The 15594-nt window shown below is 47.4% G+C and overlaps 1 protein-coding gene across 2 annotated transcripts; it reads left to right on the top strand.

Moving 5' to 3' along the window:
* The first annotated feature begins 7232 nt into the window (after nt 1-7232).
* On the top strand, nt 7233-14149 carry Aay (phosphoserine phosphatase). Of its 2 annotated transcripts, none has more exons than XM_077677097.1 (6): nt 7233-7384; nt 7577-7812; nt 10080-10214; nt 12190-12335; nt 12780-12928; nt 13961-14149. In XM_077677097.1, the coding sequence occupies exons 1-6, from the start codon at nt 7349-7351 to the stop codon at nt 14069-14071; spliced, it is 813 nt and encodes a 270-aa protein (XP_077533223.1). In that variant the 5' UTR covers nt 7233-7348; the 3' UTR covers nt 14072-14149. The 2 variants fall into 2 exon arrangements, with proteins under 2 accessions (XP_077533223.1, XP_077533222.1); XM_077677096.1 differs by having other exon boundaries at nt 7334-7393.
* The last annotated feature ends 1445 nt before the right edge of the window (nt 14150-15594 follow it).

The raw sequence follows: 15594 nt of genomic DNA, 5'->3' as shown, positions 1-15594 counted from the left end.
GTTGATGAAGCATCTAAGGCTGCCGCCTTAATGAAACTCGATGCTGTGCACTGCAACCGTTAAAGGTGCGCGTGCTGTCGCCCTGAGGCTTTCATTTTATCAGTGGGCTGTGCTAGCGGCCCTACAATTGGCGCAGTCGACAGTGAGATGCAACTGCGCATGCGCAACACAGCGCAGAACATATTTTGATCTTATTAAAGATTAACGGATGAAAAAGTTTATGCGGAAGTGCATTTATACTGACATGTCCCCGACTCCCCTCGAAGCCCTAGCACGCACGTCATCACAGCTACGTAATCAAATCAGCTTCAAGAGTATCCGTGACCTTCACTATATCGGCTCTATCTCATGTCGTATCACAATGGAGTGGCCTTCACATTGCTATCGCTTCCATATCAATTCCTAATACTTTTGTGTCAAATCAACATTCCACTCGTTCGAGAGCTGCGCCATTGTATCTCATTTGAATTTGTTGCATTTCACCCTTCATTGGTTTCTTCGTTAATGTATTGTCTACGATTGTTAGCCATGAGATCCCGCTAACAAATGTAAAATGAACCCGCCGCGGTGGCTCAGTGGCTAAGGCGTTGTGCTGCTGAGCACGAGGACGCGGGTTCTATTCACGACCGCGGCGGCCGCTTTTCTGGTGGAGGCGAAAAGCACCCGTGTGTACGAGGCATAGGTCGGCAAACTCACTCACGAAACATCCCCAGGTGGTCGAAATTAATCCGTAGCCCTCCACTACGGTGCGCCTCATCGCCTGCGTTGCGTCGGCGCGTTAAACCACAATCAATCAATCAATCAATCAATCAATCAATCAATCAATCAATCAATCAATCAATCAATCAATCAATCAATCAATCAAATGTAAAATGATGTTTGAACAGTTGCCTTATAAATTTCCTGTCCCATAAAGTTTCTTCGTTGTGTACACGTTGCACCTCCCCCCGCCCCCCTCCACCCCCTCTTACTTGGTGCTCCGCCTGGAGACTGTCAGATGCTTCAAAATAAACGAAGAAACAAATAAAAACTTCCAGCGTTGGCTTATCTTCTGGATGCACCAACTGCTACAGCTATGCCAGACGATGACCACCGAAATTAAACTGAAGCGCTGCTTAGCACAGCATACTTTGGTTTTTGTTTACGGTTAAAAGCACCGCCAAGATGTCGCAAAAGACCGCTCGTACGGAAGGCCCCCGCGACGAGCGAGCGCCAGCCTCGGTAAATTTAGAACTTCTTGCTCGCACAACAGATTGTGCCACCATAGCCAGGAGCTTCTTTTTAAACGCCCGTGAAACGAAGACACAAACCGCATTGCAACCGCAAGGATATGTGCACGAAGCCAATCGTCGTCCCCAGCCAGCGCGCCGTAACGACACGTTCAGATAGAGTGTACTTAATTTAATTGACATCAGGGTGCATCGGGGGGTGACTGGTGTCTTCGTTCGATCAGGCGGCTGTCAGGAACCGGCGTCTTCTGCCAGGTGAATAATTGGATGGCAGCAGCTTGCAGCCCGGAAGGGGGGGGGGGGGGGGGGCAATATAAACTTTGGAAGGGAGGGGGGGGGTTAATGCGCTGAAACGCACTGAGCAGCATTTGAGGCCGCTGTAATGGAGGACTACGGGTTAAGTTTGCCGCGTTTGGAGTTATGGTTTTTCACTTCCATCAGAAAAATGGGCGAAGCTTGCACTAAGTCGCTCAAGGCTTGAACCATAATTATGAAAGTAGAAAAAACTGCTCGTAAAAGACAGGACCGTGACAAGCAGACAGGACAAGCGCAGTCCTGCCTACTTGTCACGGTGCTATCTTTTACGCGCAGTTTTTTCTACTTTCATAATGCTGCACCAACTAGCCCAACAACATGCTGTACTAAGCTTGAACCATAGCGAAGCTGCAGGATTTCTTTCTACGCGAGCAATGAAGGACACACCACCACGCATTGCGTTAGGTTTGAAATTGTTTATTTAGACGTTCCATTGTCGCTTTTCACTGTGGTAGTAGTAGTCATCGTCATATACATCTATCGTCTTCTTCCTCATGCATGATTGGAGGGCCCGGACCATTTTGTCCGCAGGCTTTCATATTTCTCCCAAAGTGGAAAGCGTCAGCACGTGCTAGAACCAGCGGCAACCGGTTTTGCGAACTGGGCGTCTGTATCGAGCTGTCTTGTGCTCCCCCCTTTGAGGCGTGGACGCACGTGAACTGTTTTCTTAATATTTAATTGCGAGCGCCATGCGCAAGCATGGGGCCTAATGCTCAAGAAAATGGGAGTCGTGCTGAAACGGCGCGATAGCGCCATGCAAGTGCGCGTGTTCTTGGCTGGGGCGCCTCTTTGAGTTTCTGTGGAGGCGCGAGAATGGCCCGAGCAATGTAGCAAGGGCGCAAAGCGACAATCAAAACGACGGGGGGTAGTCCGCGTCGCTTTGCGCCCTTGCTACAGTGCTCCTCTGCAGGGCCATTCTCGCGCCTCGACAGAACCTCAAAGCGGCGCCCCAGCCAAGAACACGCGCACTTTCATGGGGCTGCCGCGCAGTTTCAACACGACGCCCCCTTTTTAACACGAAAGTGTTTTATTCCTGGATACACAAATATTCCACTGACGTCATATCCGTCACGGAAATGACGCCAGTACAACGAAGCAAGCTGCCTGTAAAGGGTGCACCCCTGCACACAGGGTCATCTTGCGGGGAAGCAACCTTTAGTTCTAAAGAGTACATTATACTTAGGGTTGTTCATTTTCGGGTTTTATATGTTCACAGGAAAGTGCTTTATGCCGGGGTACACCAAGATTTCACTGACGTCATATCCGTGATGGAAATGACGCCAGGGGCCCAATTCTCTAAAACGACGGGGCGTCGCTTCGAAACGACGGGGTAGCGCCATGGAAATGCATGAGTTCTGGGGTTGGGGCCGTCGCTTTGAGAAGCTGTGCACTCAGTGTGAGCCGCAGAAAAGCACTGTGGCAAGGGCGCCCTTCTCAAGTGCACAGCTTCTCAAAGCGACGGCCCCAACCCCAGAACACATGCATTTGCATGGCGCTACCCCGTAGTTTCAAAGCGACGCCCGTTTTTTAAAGAATTCGACCCCAGTGCTACTTTGACGAAGCGACCCGCCAGCAGGACGTCGCTCGCCAAGCACACCCACAAGACAGCCGCCGACCCGCTCCGCTGTTGAAACGGCCGACGCCGCCGGGATCGAAGCCGCATGCATCCCTGAGGTTTGGTAAAGAAAGAATATTGGTAACTTTAACAAAATCCTTGCGGGAAGTGGTCACTCCAACTGCGCGGTGCGGGACCATATTTGTTCCACAGCGCCCGTTTCCTTTCTGGTGTGTTATCGCGCTCTCTTTGATATTCAGCTGTGATTTTTTACTACCTCATTGGTATTCGGTTTGCAGTATAACCGCCATAGTCTGCAGTACAAACCCGGAAGACGGAAGAATGCTTTTAGAGCGAAAAGTCCCTATGGCACTTACCACTCCCTTTTCTACGCAATTAGTTAACTCCTGTCTGGTGGCAATGTACCGATGATCTTGGTGGTCTCATTAGTCCATAATCAGCGAAACGTTTATCCTAACACAACGCAATTTAAACCTTCGGTGCACTTGAGGAAAAACACACTAGACTTAAGTAGTTGCCATTCAAGCTAGTCCCGCGCGTCTGTAGGCGCCATTTTCAAAACTTCACAACCGTCCTATCTACAAATTGATAAAGCGAGGAGCGGAAAGTCTTGTGCGCCTATGTGCAAGGTGGGACGAATATACAGTTCCAGATAACCGCCTACGTACTGGGGTGCAACGCTGCAATATTCCACAATGCATCGGCCCTTCTAAGTGTATCTATAATCACACGTTGGTGACGCCACAGTTGGGTTCTCACAAAGTTTGCACATTGATTATAATGAATCAACCTTCATGATCTTCCATTCTCGACACGGCAATAACCTTCCTGCTTCCTCGTGCTGTTGGTCGCACCACATCTCTTGGCGTAAGCAGCGACCGCGCCACGTATCCTGGCGTAAACATTGACTGCATCACGTCTCTCGTAAACATTGTCCGCCACTAAAATTCCGTAAACGTAAAGCCGCCTTCACAAAACAAAAGAAAGAAAGCACGCGGCTTAAGAGCACTAAATCGTTTTTTTTTTTCGTTTTAAGAACCTTCGTTACATTGTACTACGAGTCTATATTAAATCGTACTTGCAATTGTATTTCCCAATGAAGGAACAGATGTCCTTGTAGTAAGCATAAGATGAAGCGACATATATATTTGCTTTTAGCCACTATTCAAGTACCGCATTCAGTCTTTCTGTTCGTAGTAACGTTATATCAATTTGTGACCACATAAAATTAATCACAGGAATGTGTAACTGCGTATGAACGTGTCCACGTAATCTTCCTTAACCAATAATTAGCCAGAGCTATATAACGCACTTGAGTATCCCCTTTCTTCGCCAAAACAACATCTATTACCTTAACTCAACAGGAATTGCGGAAAGCAGACAAGTAACTTTTCCGGATCACCACTACGGAACTGTCTACCTCCTAATGTCAAATAATCACCTTCTGTGACACTGTTTAAAAGGGACGTTTGTTTGTTTTTGCTTATGGCCAGGCAATGCTTTTATAGCTGTGTTTTGTATTTTCAGCTCAGGCATCATTAATGATTCCTTATGCTGCTTCCAAGGGCGTAGCACTAGGGAGGGGGGGGGGTCAGAACACCCCCCCCCCCCTCCCCGAAATTTTATGATGCATTCCATTCACTCCTATTGGACTTTTTCCGCCCATGATTTTTACCCACCTCATTTCGAAATTTAAATGTAAAAACGAGAATAAGATAGGAAAACGAAAATAAGATAGGAGAACGACAGCCTGGGCGCAGACTATCTTTTTTAAAATTTTTTTTGCGATTTTTTTTTTGGCTACGCCACTGGCTGCTTCCAGTGACACTTTTTTATTTCTTAAAGTCCCCTCTCTTCATTTCTCCATGGCGCCCCGTCCTTCTGCAAACTAATCGAAACATGATGCTATCTACTTGTTGACTTTCTCAAAGCAAACCTCGAAAACCCGTACACCGGCCCGTAAGAAGAAAAAAAAAAAAGGGGGGGGGGGGGAAGCGAAATCGGTCGCTTTATCGCGCATGTTCGTTAGCGGACTCTGCAAACTCAGCAGGTGGCTGAGCTTTCGCCCTTTGACGCGGTAGAGGGTCTTTGTTTTTATTGTCGTTTATTGGCCCGAATGGCGGGCGCACCGCTCAATTTATTGGAGGTCGTTCGCTCGGCCGTGTGCCGCTTTTATCTGACGTAGACGAGGTCCTGCTGATGCAATGGAGGAAACGCTTAATACCCGCACACTTTCCACGCGCACCAGCCTTCCTTTTGGTTAGTTCATGCTAGGGGGGAAGAGAAAAATAAAGCTTCTCTTTCCTCCACGGGTTAGAGGGTTAGATACTGCTTCCCACACCGCCGGCCAACCAACCCACTAAGCCGCCACGAAATTGGCTTGGGCCCAGTTCACTTCTTTTCTTTTTTTATCGCAACGCTTTTTCTTTTTTTTCCCGTTAGGAAACGTTCGGTTTGTTGCACCGCGCCCAGCGAGAGCCGCAATGTTTGGGGTTATTATGTTCATCCCGCAACAAACCATTAGGAACGGCGAAGGCTACTGGCCGCCGTGAACCGAAGCATAGAGAAGGAAAAAACCGGCCCGCCTTGGCTGTTTGTCGCAGTCGAGGCTTCCGCAGGTGCGCCCAGGTTGAACGTTGGCGCGCAGCTCGCGCGATTCCTGGAGGCGGGGCGCGAACGTAATAGCCCGTCGCGGAGACGCAAGTGTGGACGCAAGTGAGGCGAGGAGGAAAAGGGGGAGGAGGTGAAGCGCGCGACGCTTGTTCACGTGCTCAGCACGTGCTTCGCGCACTGCGCCAGCCGGAAACGAATAGACTCGGAGCGGACGCGCTGGCACCGATCGTGGCCTCAGCCTCAGTGCGGAGCAAAATTGCTGTCTTGCAAACGAGGAGGGAGGCAAGATGGTTATCGAAACGGGACGAAATGATTACCTACTACGCACGCGGTTTCGTGCAGCAATAAATGCCGGATAATGAAGCACGCCTCAAGGAAAAGATGTGTGTTCGTGCCCCTTCACCGCACTCTGGAGGTGAATGGTAACGCGGTACACTTTTGGGAAACGGTTTATCAACGCGCCTGTTCTTAATCTCAAACACCGTGGTCCGAGCTCACAGGGCTACTGCCGCGCATTATTAATTGCAGGTTAGTAGGGTAAATGGTACGGTTCTGCGCCAGACCAGCCTTCGTTTTTATTTCACCGTTGTCCACAATAATTATGGTGAACGTTATATTGTAAAAATATAAAAATTGTAAAAATGTTCTCTTACAATGAAAAAAAAGTATGTGACACCATTTTAACCACGCAGCATTTCTTTACTGTGTCGTTTTCTGTCGAAGTGTGTAGTGATTTTGCACAGAAATGTTCTTATAACCTGCATATAATTTTATGGATCCGGTCACTAGCCGGTTGGCTAAAGGCCAGATGGTGTCAAGACTGGAATAAACTTTCGTTATCGTTATTTCTACGTCAGTCTAAATAACCATAAATACACACTATATAAATTAGTAACACGATTCCGCTAAACCCGCACTTACAGTCGTTCCTTCCAGAAGAAAAACACGCAAAAATTGCCTTTAAACGAACAAAATAAATGTCGCGCACTGCCTGATACACTCAGCTTGGAGTAGGAATGTTAGAACGTAACGGCCGCCCAAGCCATTGGGCGCCTGTCCAAGTGCTATCCGCATTGCGTAAAATACAACAGCGCCGATGACGCCCCGCAGGTAGCAACGTTGTCGCAGGCTGTTAGCGCTCGCAGCCTTTTTCGCTTCGCAACAAGCGCGGCAGAAACAGAACGCCATCGTCTCGCCCTTGAACCTAGAGACGCCTGGCGACCGCCAAGGGCGACCGCACAGCAGGCACACGGGGGACCAACCCACCTCGTCCGTTGCGGCTTCGCGAGCCCGCCAGTGCTGTAAGGTCGGCACTACTGAAAAAGAAAGCAAATGACCGCAGAAGCGACACACCGCCGAAGCGAGGCCAAACACAGCGAGGAGAAAAACAGCAGTAAACAAAAGATCAGCAAAGACGACCGAGGAGGGAAAAAGGAGTAGTGGAAAGTTCCCAGCTGAGCGGCACATATCCACAGTATGGGAGACGAAAAAAATATCACCTGATGAGCGCGGTCGGCCGCCGCCAGGGGGAAGCGAGCGCGGAGACTGGCTGGCCAGCCGCGCACGACGAGACCTGATTGGCCGCTCGGAATCTATTTTACGCTACCGTGCCCTGATGCTCAATCTCTTTTCCAGATTCCTGGCCATCCGTGTAAGTCTGGTCAGTCTTCGTTTCGCAGCCTGTGCAGATCGCCTCGTGTACACTGCCGCCTGCATGCGACGAGCGATTTCGTCTGCTCGCCCGCACCGTCGTCTGCTAGAGTAGACGCTCGAGAGCTTTGGCCGCGCCTCCTCCTCACGCCACATCAGCTGACCGCTTTCCTCTCTCGCTGTGCGGACGCAGGCGGGTCAACAACGGCAGTTGTGGAGTCAAGTCGGCGTCAAGCTGAACAGCGCAGCCAGCCCCAGCAGCACCATGCCAGGATCCGTGCCGGAGACTAACCTGACCGAGGGTCAGACGCGCGCCATGTGGAGGGCTGCCGACTGCGTGTGCTTTGACGTCGACTCGACGGTGTGCATGGACGAGGCGATCGACGAACTGGCCAGGTTCGCCGGCAGGGACAAGGAAGTCGCCGATCTGTAAGTCTTTTCGCGAACGAGGGTTGCCTTTAGAGATTGTCGTTAAGGGCCCCTCCGCCCGCCCACGGTCTTTCTTCCCCGGCGGAACTGCATACGCTCCCCCATCTCACGCTCATCCGGCCCATAGCGACTCATCAGCTCCGGCCTCCTTCCCTCATCGCTAACAGCTGGCGCTTTAGCAGCTGGCGCGCTTTTCTGTCCCAGCTGGATGAAAGAGGCCGCGCGTTCGAGGTGATTTGTCCGGAAACCGCATTTACACCATCTTTACATCGAGGAAAGAAAATGCAAAAAAGAGAGAGATCTAAAGCTTCTAATCCAGCAGAATGAACCGTCGCGTGAAATATATCGTCAGAGGTGACTTTGCAAAAAGTGAGCCGGGTAAAAGCGACTGCGCGCATCCGATGTAATTTTCCAGAGGCCTCAGCACGAAAAAAAAAAAAAAACACCTAAGTGATATCACCAATGAATCGTAACCATTGCGCGAAAAATAATTTCGTCGGTGGCGACTTGGCAAAAAATGACTTCAAACCTTTCGCTTGCTCGGGAATAAATGTTGATAAATGGTAGATTGTTGAACACCTTTTTTTTTAAAACCGCTTGCACCTCTGAGCCGAATGTTTGCGCGAAGGTCACATTTTATGCTTATTTTTATTTTGTTTAGGGACACAGATTATTGTTTCAACCCTGGACCTGTGTGCGTGTGGTCATGCACACACACACACACAAGCACACAAATATGTATATATACACACACTGATGCACACATATTGCTATGTGATTTTGATATAGAATCACAGCTAGCTACATACATGCATGTCGAGCTCATTCTGCTTTTTGTTTGTATCCATTTCTGGCACCGATTTTTTTGCCAAGTCGATTGGGTCGCATTACAACACCAGCATAACACGCTTCCATAAAAAGCATGTGGCTAGTTTTTTCTTTGTTTTTTGTTTTTTTTTTACTTGTAAATAGCTGTCAATTAATGCACCTATACACTTGGCAATGGGGGTGGGAGTTGCATTCCAGGGTGAAGTTGTGCAATTAGTATCCATTAAAAAACTCTGACTTTTATGTGGAAGAAAGCTTGGGCAAGAACCTTAGTACCTGGCACATGGAGCGGCATTGTCGCTGGGTGCGTTGCGGCATTCATGGGTTCCAGTTCATATAGGCGTATGGGCATTGCAGGTTTATATTGCGACATATACACTGATAGCCTACGTGCCTGCCTAATGGCACAAATAGATGGCTAGAACAGTCATTATTGCTCCAATGCTTCGTTTGTGTTCGGCAATATATCCTCATGACAAAAAATTTGTTCCCATACAAGTGTCTATACTGGACCTCATCGAGTTCTTGGTGACAAACACAAATGTATTGGATCAATACAAACTTCTGTCAGGCGAGACAATACAAACTTCTGTGAAGGTAGACTTTCCGGTTTTATTTTCCATATCATCAAATAAATACAAACTAATTAAGTCCAAAACAGTCCATTATTTGGCTTGCTTTGCTGCAGACCATATACAAAATGTTGCATCTGTTTCACATTCAAACCACAGGTCGAGGGGGCAGGAAAGAAGTGGTAGCTTATACGGGTCATTAATGCCTCCACCACCACTCTTCATTGATGAACCGGTGCACTGAAATACGATGCCCCAGTTTCGCTCATGTAGAAAGGCAAATACTATATAAACGAAGTGGAATGCACCAATTAAGACTCATAAAGAGAATTAATCACCTGCAGAAAAGCCTTGTTCTTCCATTTCTGTTTATTCTTTAACTTCTTGGTAAATACTTGCACATTTTCGTGGAAGACTATGCTACAAGTGGGATAACATAGCGCCACATTCAATTTAAAATGGACACCGTGTGAGCACTGGACTTTGAGCTCTTTCTGGCCTTTTAAATCCGAATCATTCCTTCGCCAACTCTGTTCCCCACCCTCTGATTTCTGTCATTGCACACGTGTGAGAAATATCGGCATTGTTGTGGCTACTGGTAATATTTCTGTTATCCACATGAGTTGAAAAATGCCGTGTCTGTACTTGTTGCTAGTGATGGATGCAGTCTCTTCTGATAACGTGAAGCCAAGGGGACTCTACAATGTTAATCTTGGTCAATTGTTCACAAAGAAATGCTGTACATTCCAGCCAAAATGAGTTGCCTGCTATGCTAGATGTGAGGCTTGTATCAGTGAAATGCCTGGAAAAAAACACCTTGTATTGCGATGCTTACCGTTTCGCTCCTCTTTGTTGCCTTTTCCACAGGACAAACAAGGCCATGCGGGGAGGAATGACATTCAGGGAAGCGTTGGAACGGCGGCTAGAGCTCATCAAGCCGACAGCACGCATGCTTCAGGAGTACATCGAGCAGAACCCACCGAGGTTGTCCACTGGCATTGAGTGAGTGCACTGTTGTTGATAGACTCGCACAGCTGGCACTTCCCTTGGAACTGTTCTGAAACAGCCTGTTGCGGAACAGACGTAATGCTAGTTTTGTAGGTAAACTCATTGTGCATGTCGCGTGTGCGTGCAACCAAATTACAACCAAGGATATAAGTGTCCTCAACTCGCACCTACTCGTCCTCCTCCCTATTGGCCCTGCCGAAAATCACGCCGCCTCTTTACCCCTTGCTCCTCGTGGCCATGAGAAGACTCTCTTGTGTCGGGAAGGAACATTGTTCTGACCACCCACTGGGTGCAATCGCGCCGCCACGGTTGGTGCGGTGCAACGGGGAATGGCAAGCATGGCTGAACAAAGCCGGCCTTCGGATTAGGGGCTGCTATCAAACGATGTCGCCAATAGATCTCCCACACTTGCCAGGACACCTCAACCTGCTCTCGACGGAAGGCTCCAGCGTGTCTTTGCGTACCTGTAACCTATCTCACCATTTCGTGTCCGGGCACTGTTCTTGGTTGGCAACAGCGAGAAGGAATAAGCAAGGAAACACTTTTGCCACCAGCTTCAGGCACAGGACCAAAGCTATGGCCAGTTTTCTTTTCAATAGGCCTCCGCCCGAGCAAAAGTTTCAAAGGTCGAGCAATGACCCTGGCTATTGCATGCACCGCGACCCGACAACACAAGGGGAGCACAAAATACAACTTATATAAACACACCACAATTAGAGCAGCACATGAACAAGTTCAGAACATACAACCTATACAAATAAGATTCACACACAAATATATAGAACAAACAAAAACTCGTACCTCTTCTACAGTAGTTTCCCACACAGTAGCTGCATGCTTCAAACTTTCGTTACTAGAAGTTTTGAGTTTATTTGGCTTTGATGGTGAAACACAGCGACTGTGCTTTCCGATCTTGTTTGGCTTGTAAACAGCACACCAGAGCGAGCACCCAGATTATGGAACTTGTTGACTCCAGCAGCAGGGGCTGATAACACGAGACGGGCAGCACATGCAGCAAGCCCTGACTGTTTCTAGTTTGCAAAAAAGATTACGTCCTGTCAGGTTACATTGTAGTGTAAACGATGTGTCACAATTGGATATGTGACAGCGCTTTAAAGCAGAGCTTTCAACCTCTCATTGATGTCATCTGTTGTCCACCCAAAATGCATTGCAGGAAAGCCAACTTTTTGTGGTGACGATGATGATGGTGGGTGCAGTGAAGAAAAATAAAACTCTTACCGTGGCGGGAATCGAACCTGGGTCCTTTGCATCATGAGGCAGACGTCTATCTGACTTCGCCATTCCGGCGTGCTCGAAGCAGTTTGTATTGAAAGAGGGGTGCATGGACGGGCAAAATTAGACAGAAAATGCACCTGCCCATCTAACTACAACGATGGTTGAATGTTAGGAAAATCCATGGAATACCTGTATCAGTAAAGCACAATCGCAGTGCAGTAAACTGTCTGCTCACTCCTGGGTTCGTTCGTTTGGTGTTAAACTTTATTTTGATGTGCTTTGCATTCCCCCATCGTTATCGGTTCAACAGAGGGATAGTTGACTTTTAGCTTGCTCTCAATTACATTCTTTGGCACAGATTTCCCTGCCAGAATAATGCATGCTCACTTGCTTGCAAGTGCTCTTGTGTTTCCCTTTCCTATCCTTTGTCTTGTCCGCGCATCCTTCTTGTGGGCTAAAGCAGATGCATGCATGCACGTTATCTTCCACAACATGTACATTTAGTGGATGGTCTTTCTGGTGAAAAGGTAGACGTCAAGCTTGACTGGGCTAGATAACACAAGCGTCTTCTTCTTGAAACAGTCCCCAGTGTTGGCATAGCTGAAGGAGTAACGGGTTTTAATGCTGGTTTCTTGGTTTCGTAGTTGTGTGTTATTAGGAGTTCTTTTACAGCTAAAACGTTGAAGGCACAGGTAAGATTTACGACACTGTGCTTTTTTTTTTTTTTTTGCAGAGAACTGGTGGCACAATTGCAGTCTCGTGGTGTAGCTGTCTACCTCGTCTCTGGGGGCTTCCGGTCAATCATCGAGGGCGTGGCGGACGAGATCGGCATTCCCCGGAAGAACATCTTTGCAAACCAAATTAAGTTTTACTTTAATGGTGGGTATAGTTCAGTCTGTACATGCCACTGTGCACTCAATCTGACACAGTACCCTCTGTCAGGCTTCTGGCAATTAGGATGCACATGTAGGCAGTACGGCCGAATCTTGCTGCTTTGCTAAAGCAACTGTTGAGGACAGACAGAAGGTTGCCTTCAAATACTGCTTATGGGTCAGAGATGCTCGTCGTCAGAGAGCGTGTGTAGTTGAGCTAGCTTGCTGGCTTTGGGTGAATCTTTGTTACACCTGATTAGCAAGTTATATGCTTCACCTGTCAATTTTAAGAGCCATTTTAGAATGCACTTAAGCAACAGCCGAGCCTGTGCACTTATTAGTACCTTGCAATACATAAAAGTGGCGAGTAGCCCTAAACAGTACCGCATTGTACAAGTTCTTGAAATAGTAGTTAGCTTCTCACTATGATTATACCACTTTTTTCTTCCAGGTGAATATGCGGGCTTTGATGAAAAGCAGCCAACGTCGCATCAAGATGGCAAGGCACGGGTCGTGTCATTCCTCAAACAGAAGTATGGCTACCAACGAGTCGTCATGGTTGGCGATGGGGCCACAGACATGGCAGCGTGCCCTCCAGCGGTATGCAATGTCAATTGATTCTACGGGGTTAGGAGTCATCATAGGTGTCCCTGGAACGCTCTGTCAACAAAAAGGCTCGCTGACATCTTAGTTGTTTCCATTATCAGTATATTAACAAAGTTTCAGTGCTTGTGCAGGCATCCAACCGATCTTGTTAAGTCGGTTGGATACACATGCGTATCAAGGCATGAGCGAAGAGATACCAACAGCCAGTGCTGGTAAAAGTGCAGCATGTTTAAAGAAAAAGAGAAAAAGTAGTAGTTTTGGAAATATATAGAAGCATGGTGAATGCCTGCGCAACAGTCAGTTTAACATGAATGTGAAAAATTGTTACAACAGTGGTTCCCAGCCGTGAGTGTGCCCAGGATAGCTTTTGGGCTTGCAAAAATGATGGGGGATGTTATTATGTCAAACATTTTGCGCCTGCTGCTTGAAGTCCCCTGCACACCTATTCGATGCCCACCCTTTTTGGCTGGCCCTTGTGCTGGTTCATCTCATTCTGTCATATTTGCGTGTGGAGTTAAAAATTCACCCAAACACTTATAATATGCCTGCCTTTGGGGCGTCTCTGTCTGGCTTTTCCGCACAGCTGGCGCGTTGCGCAAAAAGCCTGCTTTAGAGGGCTTGCCATACGAAGGTTAGGCGTACGTCGTGGAGTGAAGAAACTTTCTTTCATTGCTGGAGAGGTTTGGCAAAGAGAAGAGTAGGGTAGGGGCATAGTCAAAAAGGGCTTTGCAGATCCCCATTCGAAAGCCACTACTTTAAAGCATCTCTGCAGGAAGTAGTCTAAAATGGAGCTGGTGAGCTGTGGAAGGCATTAGCTGATGTCAGCTAGGTTTGTGAAAAAAAGGTTTTGGGGAAATCAAAAGCTGTGAACTCGCAGAAACAACACTGCATTTCTTCAATTTGTCATGTTGAACTCCCCGCGAACTTCTCAAAACTATTGCTGACCGACAAATAAGAAGAGACCAAGTTTGTGCTGCATTTTAATGCCCATGATGCCTTCTTTTCCCCCCTTCTTTGGCTTCGCAGGACGCATTTGTTGGATACGGCGGGAACCAGGTCCGCGAGAAAGTCAAGAAGGCAGCTTCGTGGTTTGTCTACAGCTTCGACGAGCTAGTGCAAGAGCTGAATAGGAACTGAGCACCCTCCTGTTCATTGTGCCGTGTATTTATTTTAATTGTACAGTACATTTTAATTGTTCTTGTAGCTTGTCTGCAACGTTTTGCCTCTTCTTCTTGTTACCTTCTTTTTTCGATTTTTGTGCACAACCTTGGCGAAACAAATCTTCATCGCAGCTGAGCGCCACAACTTTGTTGCTAACTCTGGTGCCGTTTTGCTTCAGGCATACGATTAAGTTATGAACGTGAGGTTAACAGTTCCAGGAAGACAGGCTGTTCCTGTTAAAAATGGCTAAGAACGCACAGACTGCCTAAAGGAGTGTTGCCCAGCAAATTTTTCTCATGCATTTTTTATCTACCGTGATGACGAGGAGAGATCTGTTTTGATACAAACGTAACCCTTCCTTTTTACTTCTGTTTTTTGGCAAAACAAGAAACAATGACACTGTTAAGCACACTGGGTGCTGCTGCTGTTTTTTTTTTTTTATTCTTACAAGTCAAATGGTACCTGAAGCAGTTGAGAGCTAATTATGCACGCACGCCGACTCTCTGTTGACATGGGGGCTTCAGCCAGAAGCACAATGCCTTTGCCCTGTCGGCCACTTGAAAAGAGCAAAAAAGAAACTGGAAGGCATCTGCCGTTGGTGCCAAATAAAATCTGTACTGATTCATGGCTTTCTCTGTCTTCTGTTATGCTTGAAGTGCAATGCTGATTACAGGGACACTAAAGTCAAAATACAAGTTGCTCTAGCTTGATAGATTAGCTCACCGAAAACAAGAATATACGACTCTTACGCGTAGATACTTTTGAAATAAGGCAAAAAATAGTAAAAACGTGAAGATGGGTGCCATCGCCACTGGCTATACCATTGCAACTTGCACTGAAAAAGGTCAAAATGTCTGGCATGTGCAACGTCTTTCGTGGATGGCCCTGCTCGGTCATGCTTGGGGCAGCGGTACCACTTTTCGGGGAAGCATGCGATATGCGCACGAGTGGTTGGTTTGATGCCAATATTTTCAGGGCCTCAAAAGGACTTTTTCTTCAACAGATGTCCCACGACGGAGCATAGTGCTTCGTGGTCCGGAGCTGCAAAAGATGTGGGAGTTCGGGAACGCACGAGTAATTTGACAAACTGGATCGTTCTGTATGTGGTAGCGTTGTATTTAGTTGCTATGCATCACCGCTGCCTCGTTTGCTTCCAGTTTATTGCAACTCAAACAGTAGCTGCAATTGCTGTTTGCATCACATTTGATTTGTGATTTCTCGGCAATTAATTTTTTTCGGCACCGAATCAACACTGATGTGGCTATTGGAAGGTCAGACTTTCATTTGAAATCATGGAGGAAGAAATCTTCCTCCATGTTTGAAACCAACTTTTTTGCTGGTTGCTTCAAGTGTCCCTTTAAGTAATTGCTACTGAAGGATAAGGAATATAAGCAGTCTCATGTTTGCCAATGTACTGAAACCTTTTTAAGCCCCGCATTTCAGAGACGAAAATGTTGTCTACAAAATTTTCATACAGCTACCAGTTTGACTGAGTTCCA

This window comes from Haemaphysalis longicornis, unplaced genomic scaffold, assembly GCF_048455015.1.
Source record: "Haemaphysalis longicornis isolate Haplotype H1 unplaced genomic scaffold, Haemaphysalis longicornis Haplotype H1 scaffold_7, whole genome shotgun sequence".
NCBI lineage: Eukaryota > Metazoa > Arthropoda > Arachnida > Ixodida > Ixodidae > Haemaphysalis > Haemaphysalis longicornis.
Note: the sequence above shows the minus strand (reverse complement) of the source record. Positions and strands in the feature narration are given on the sequence as shown.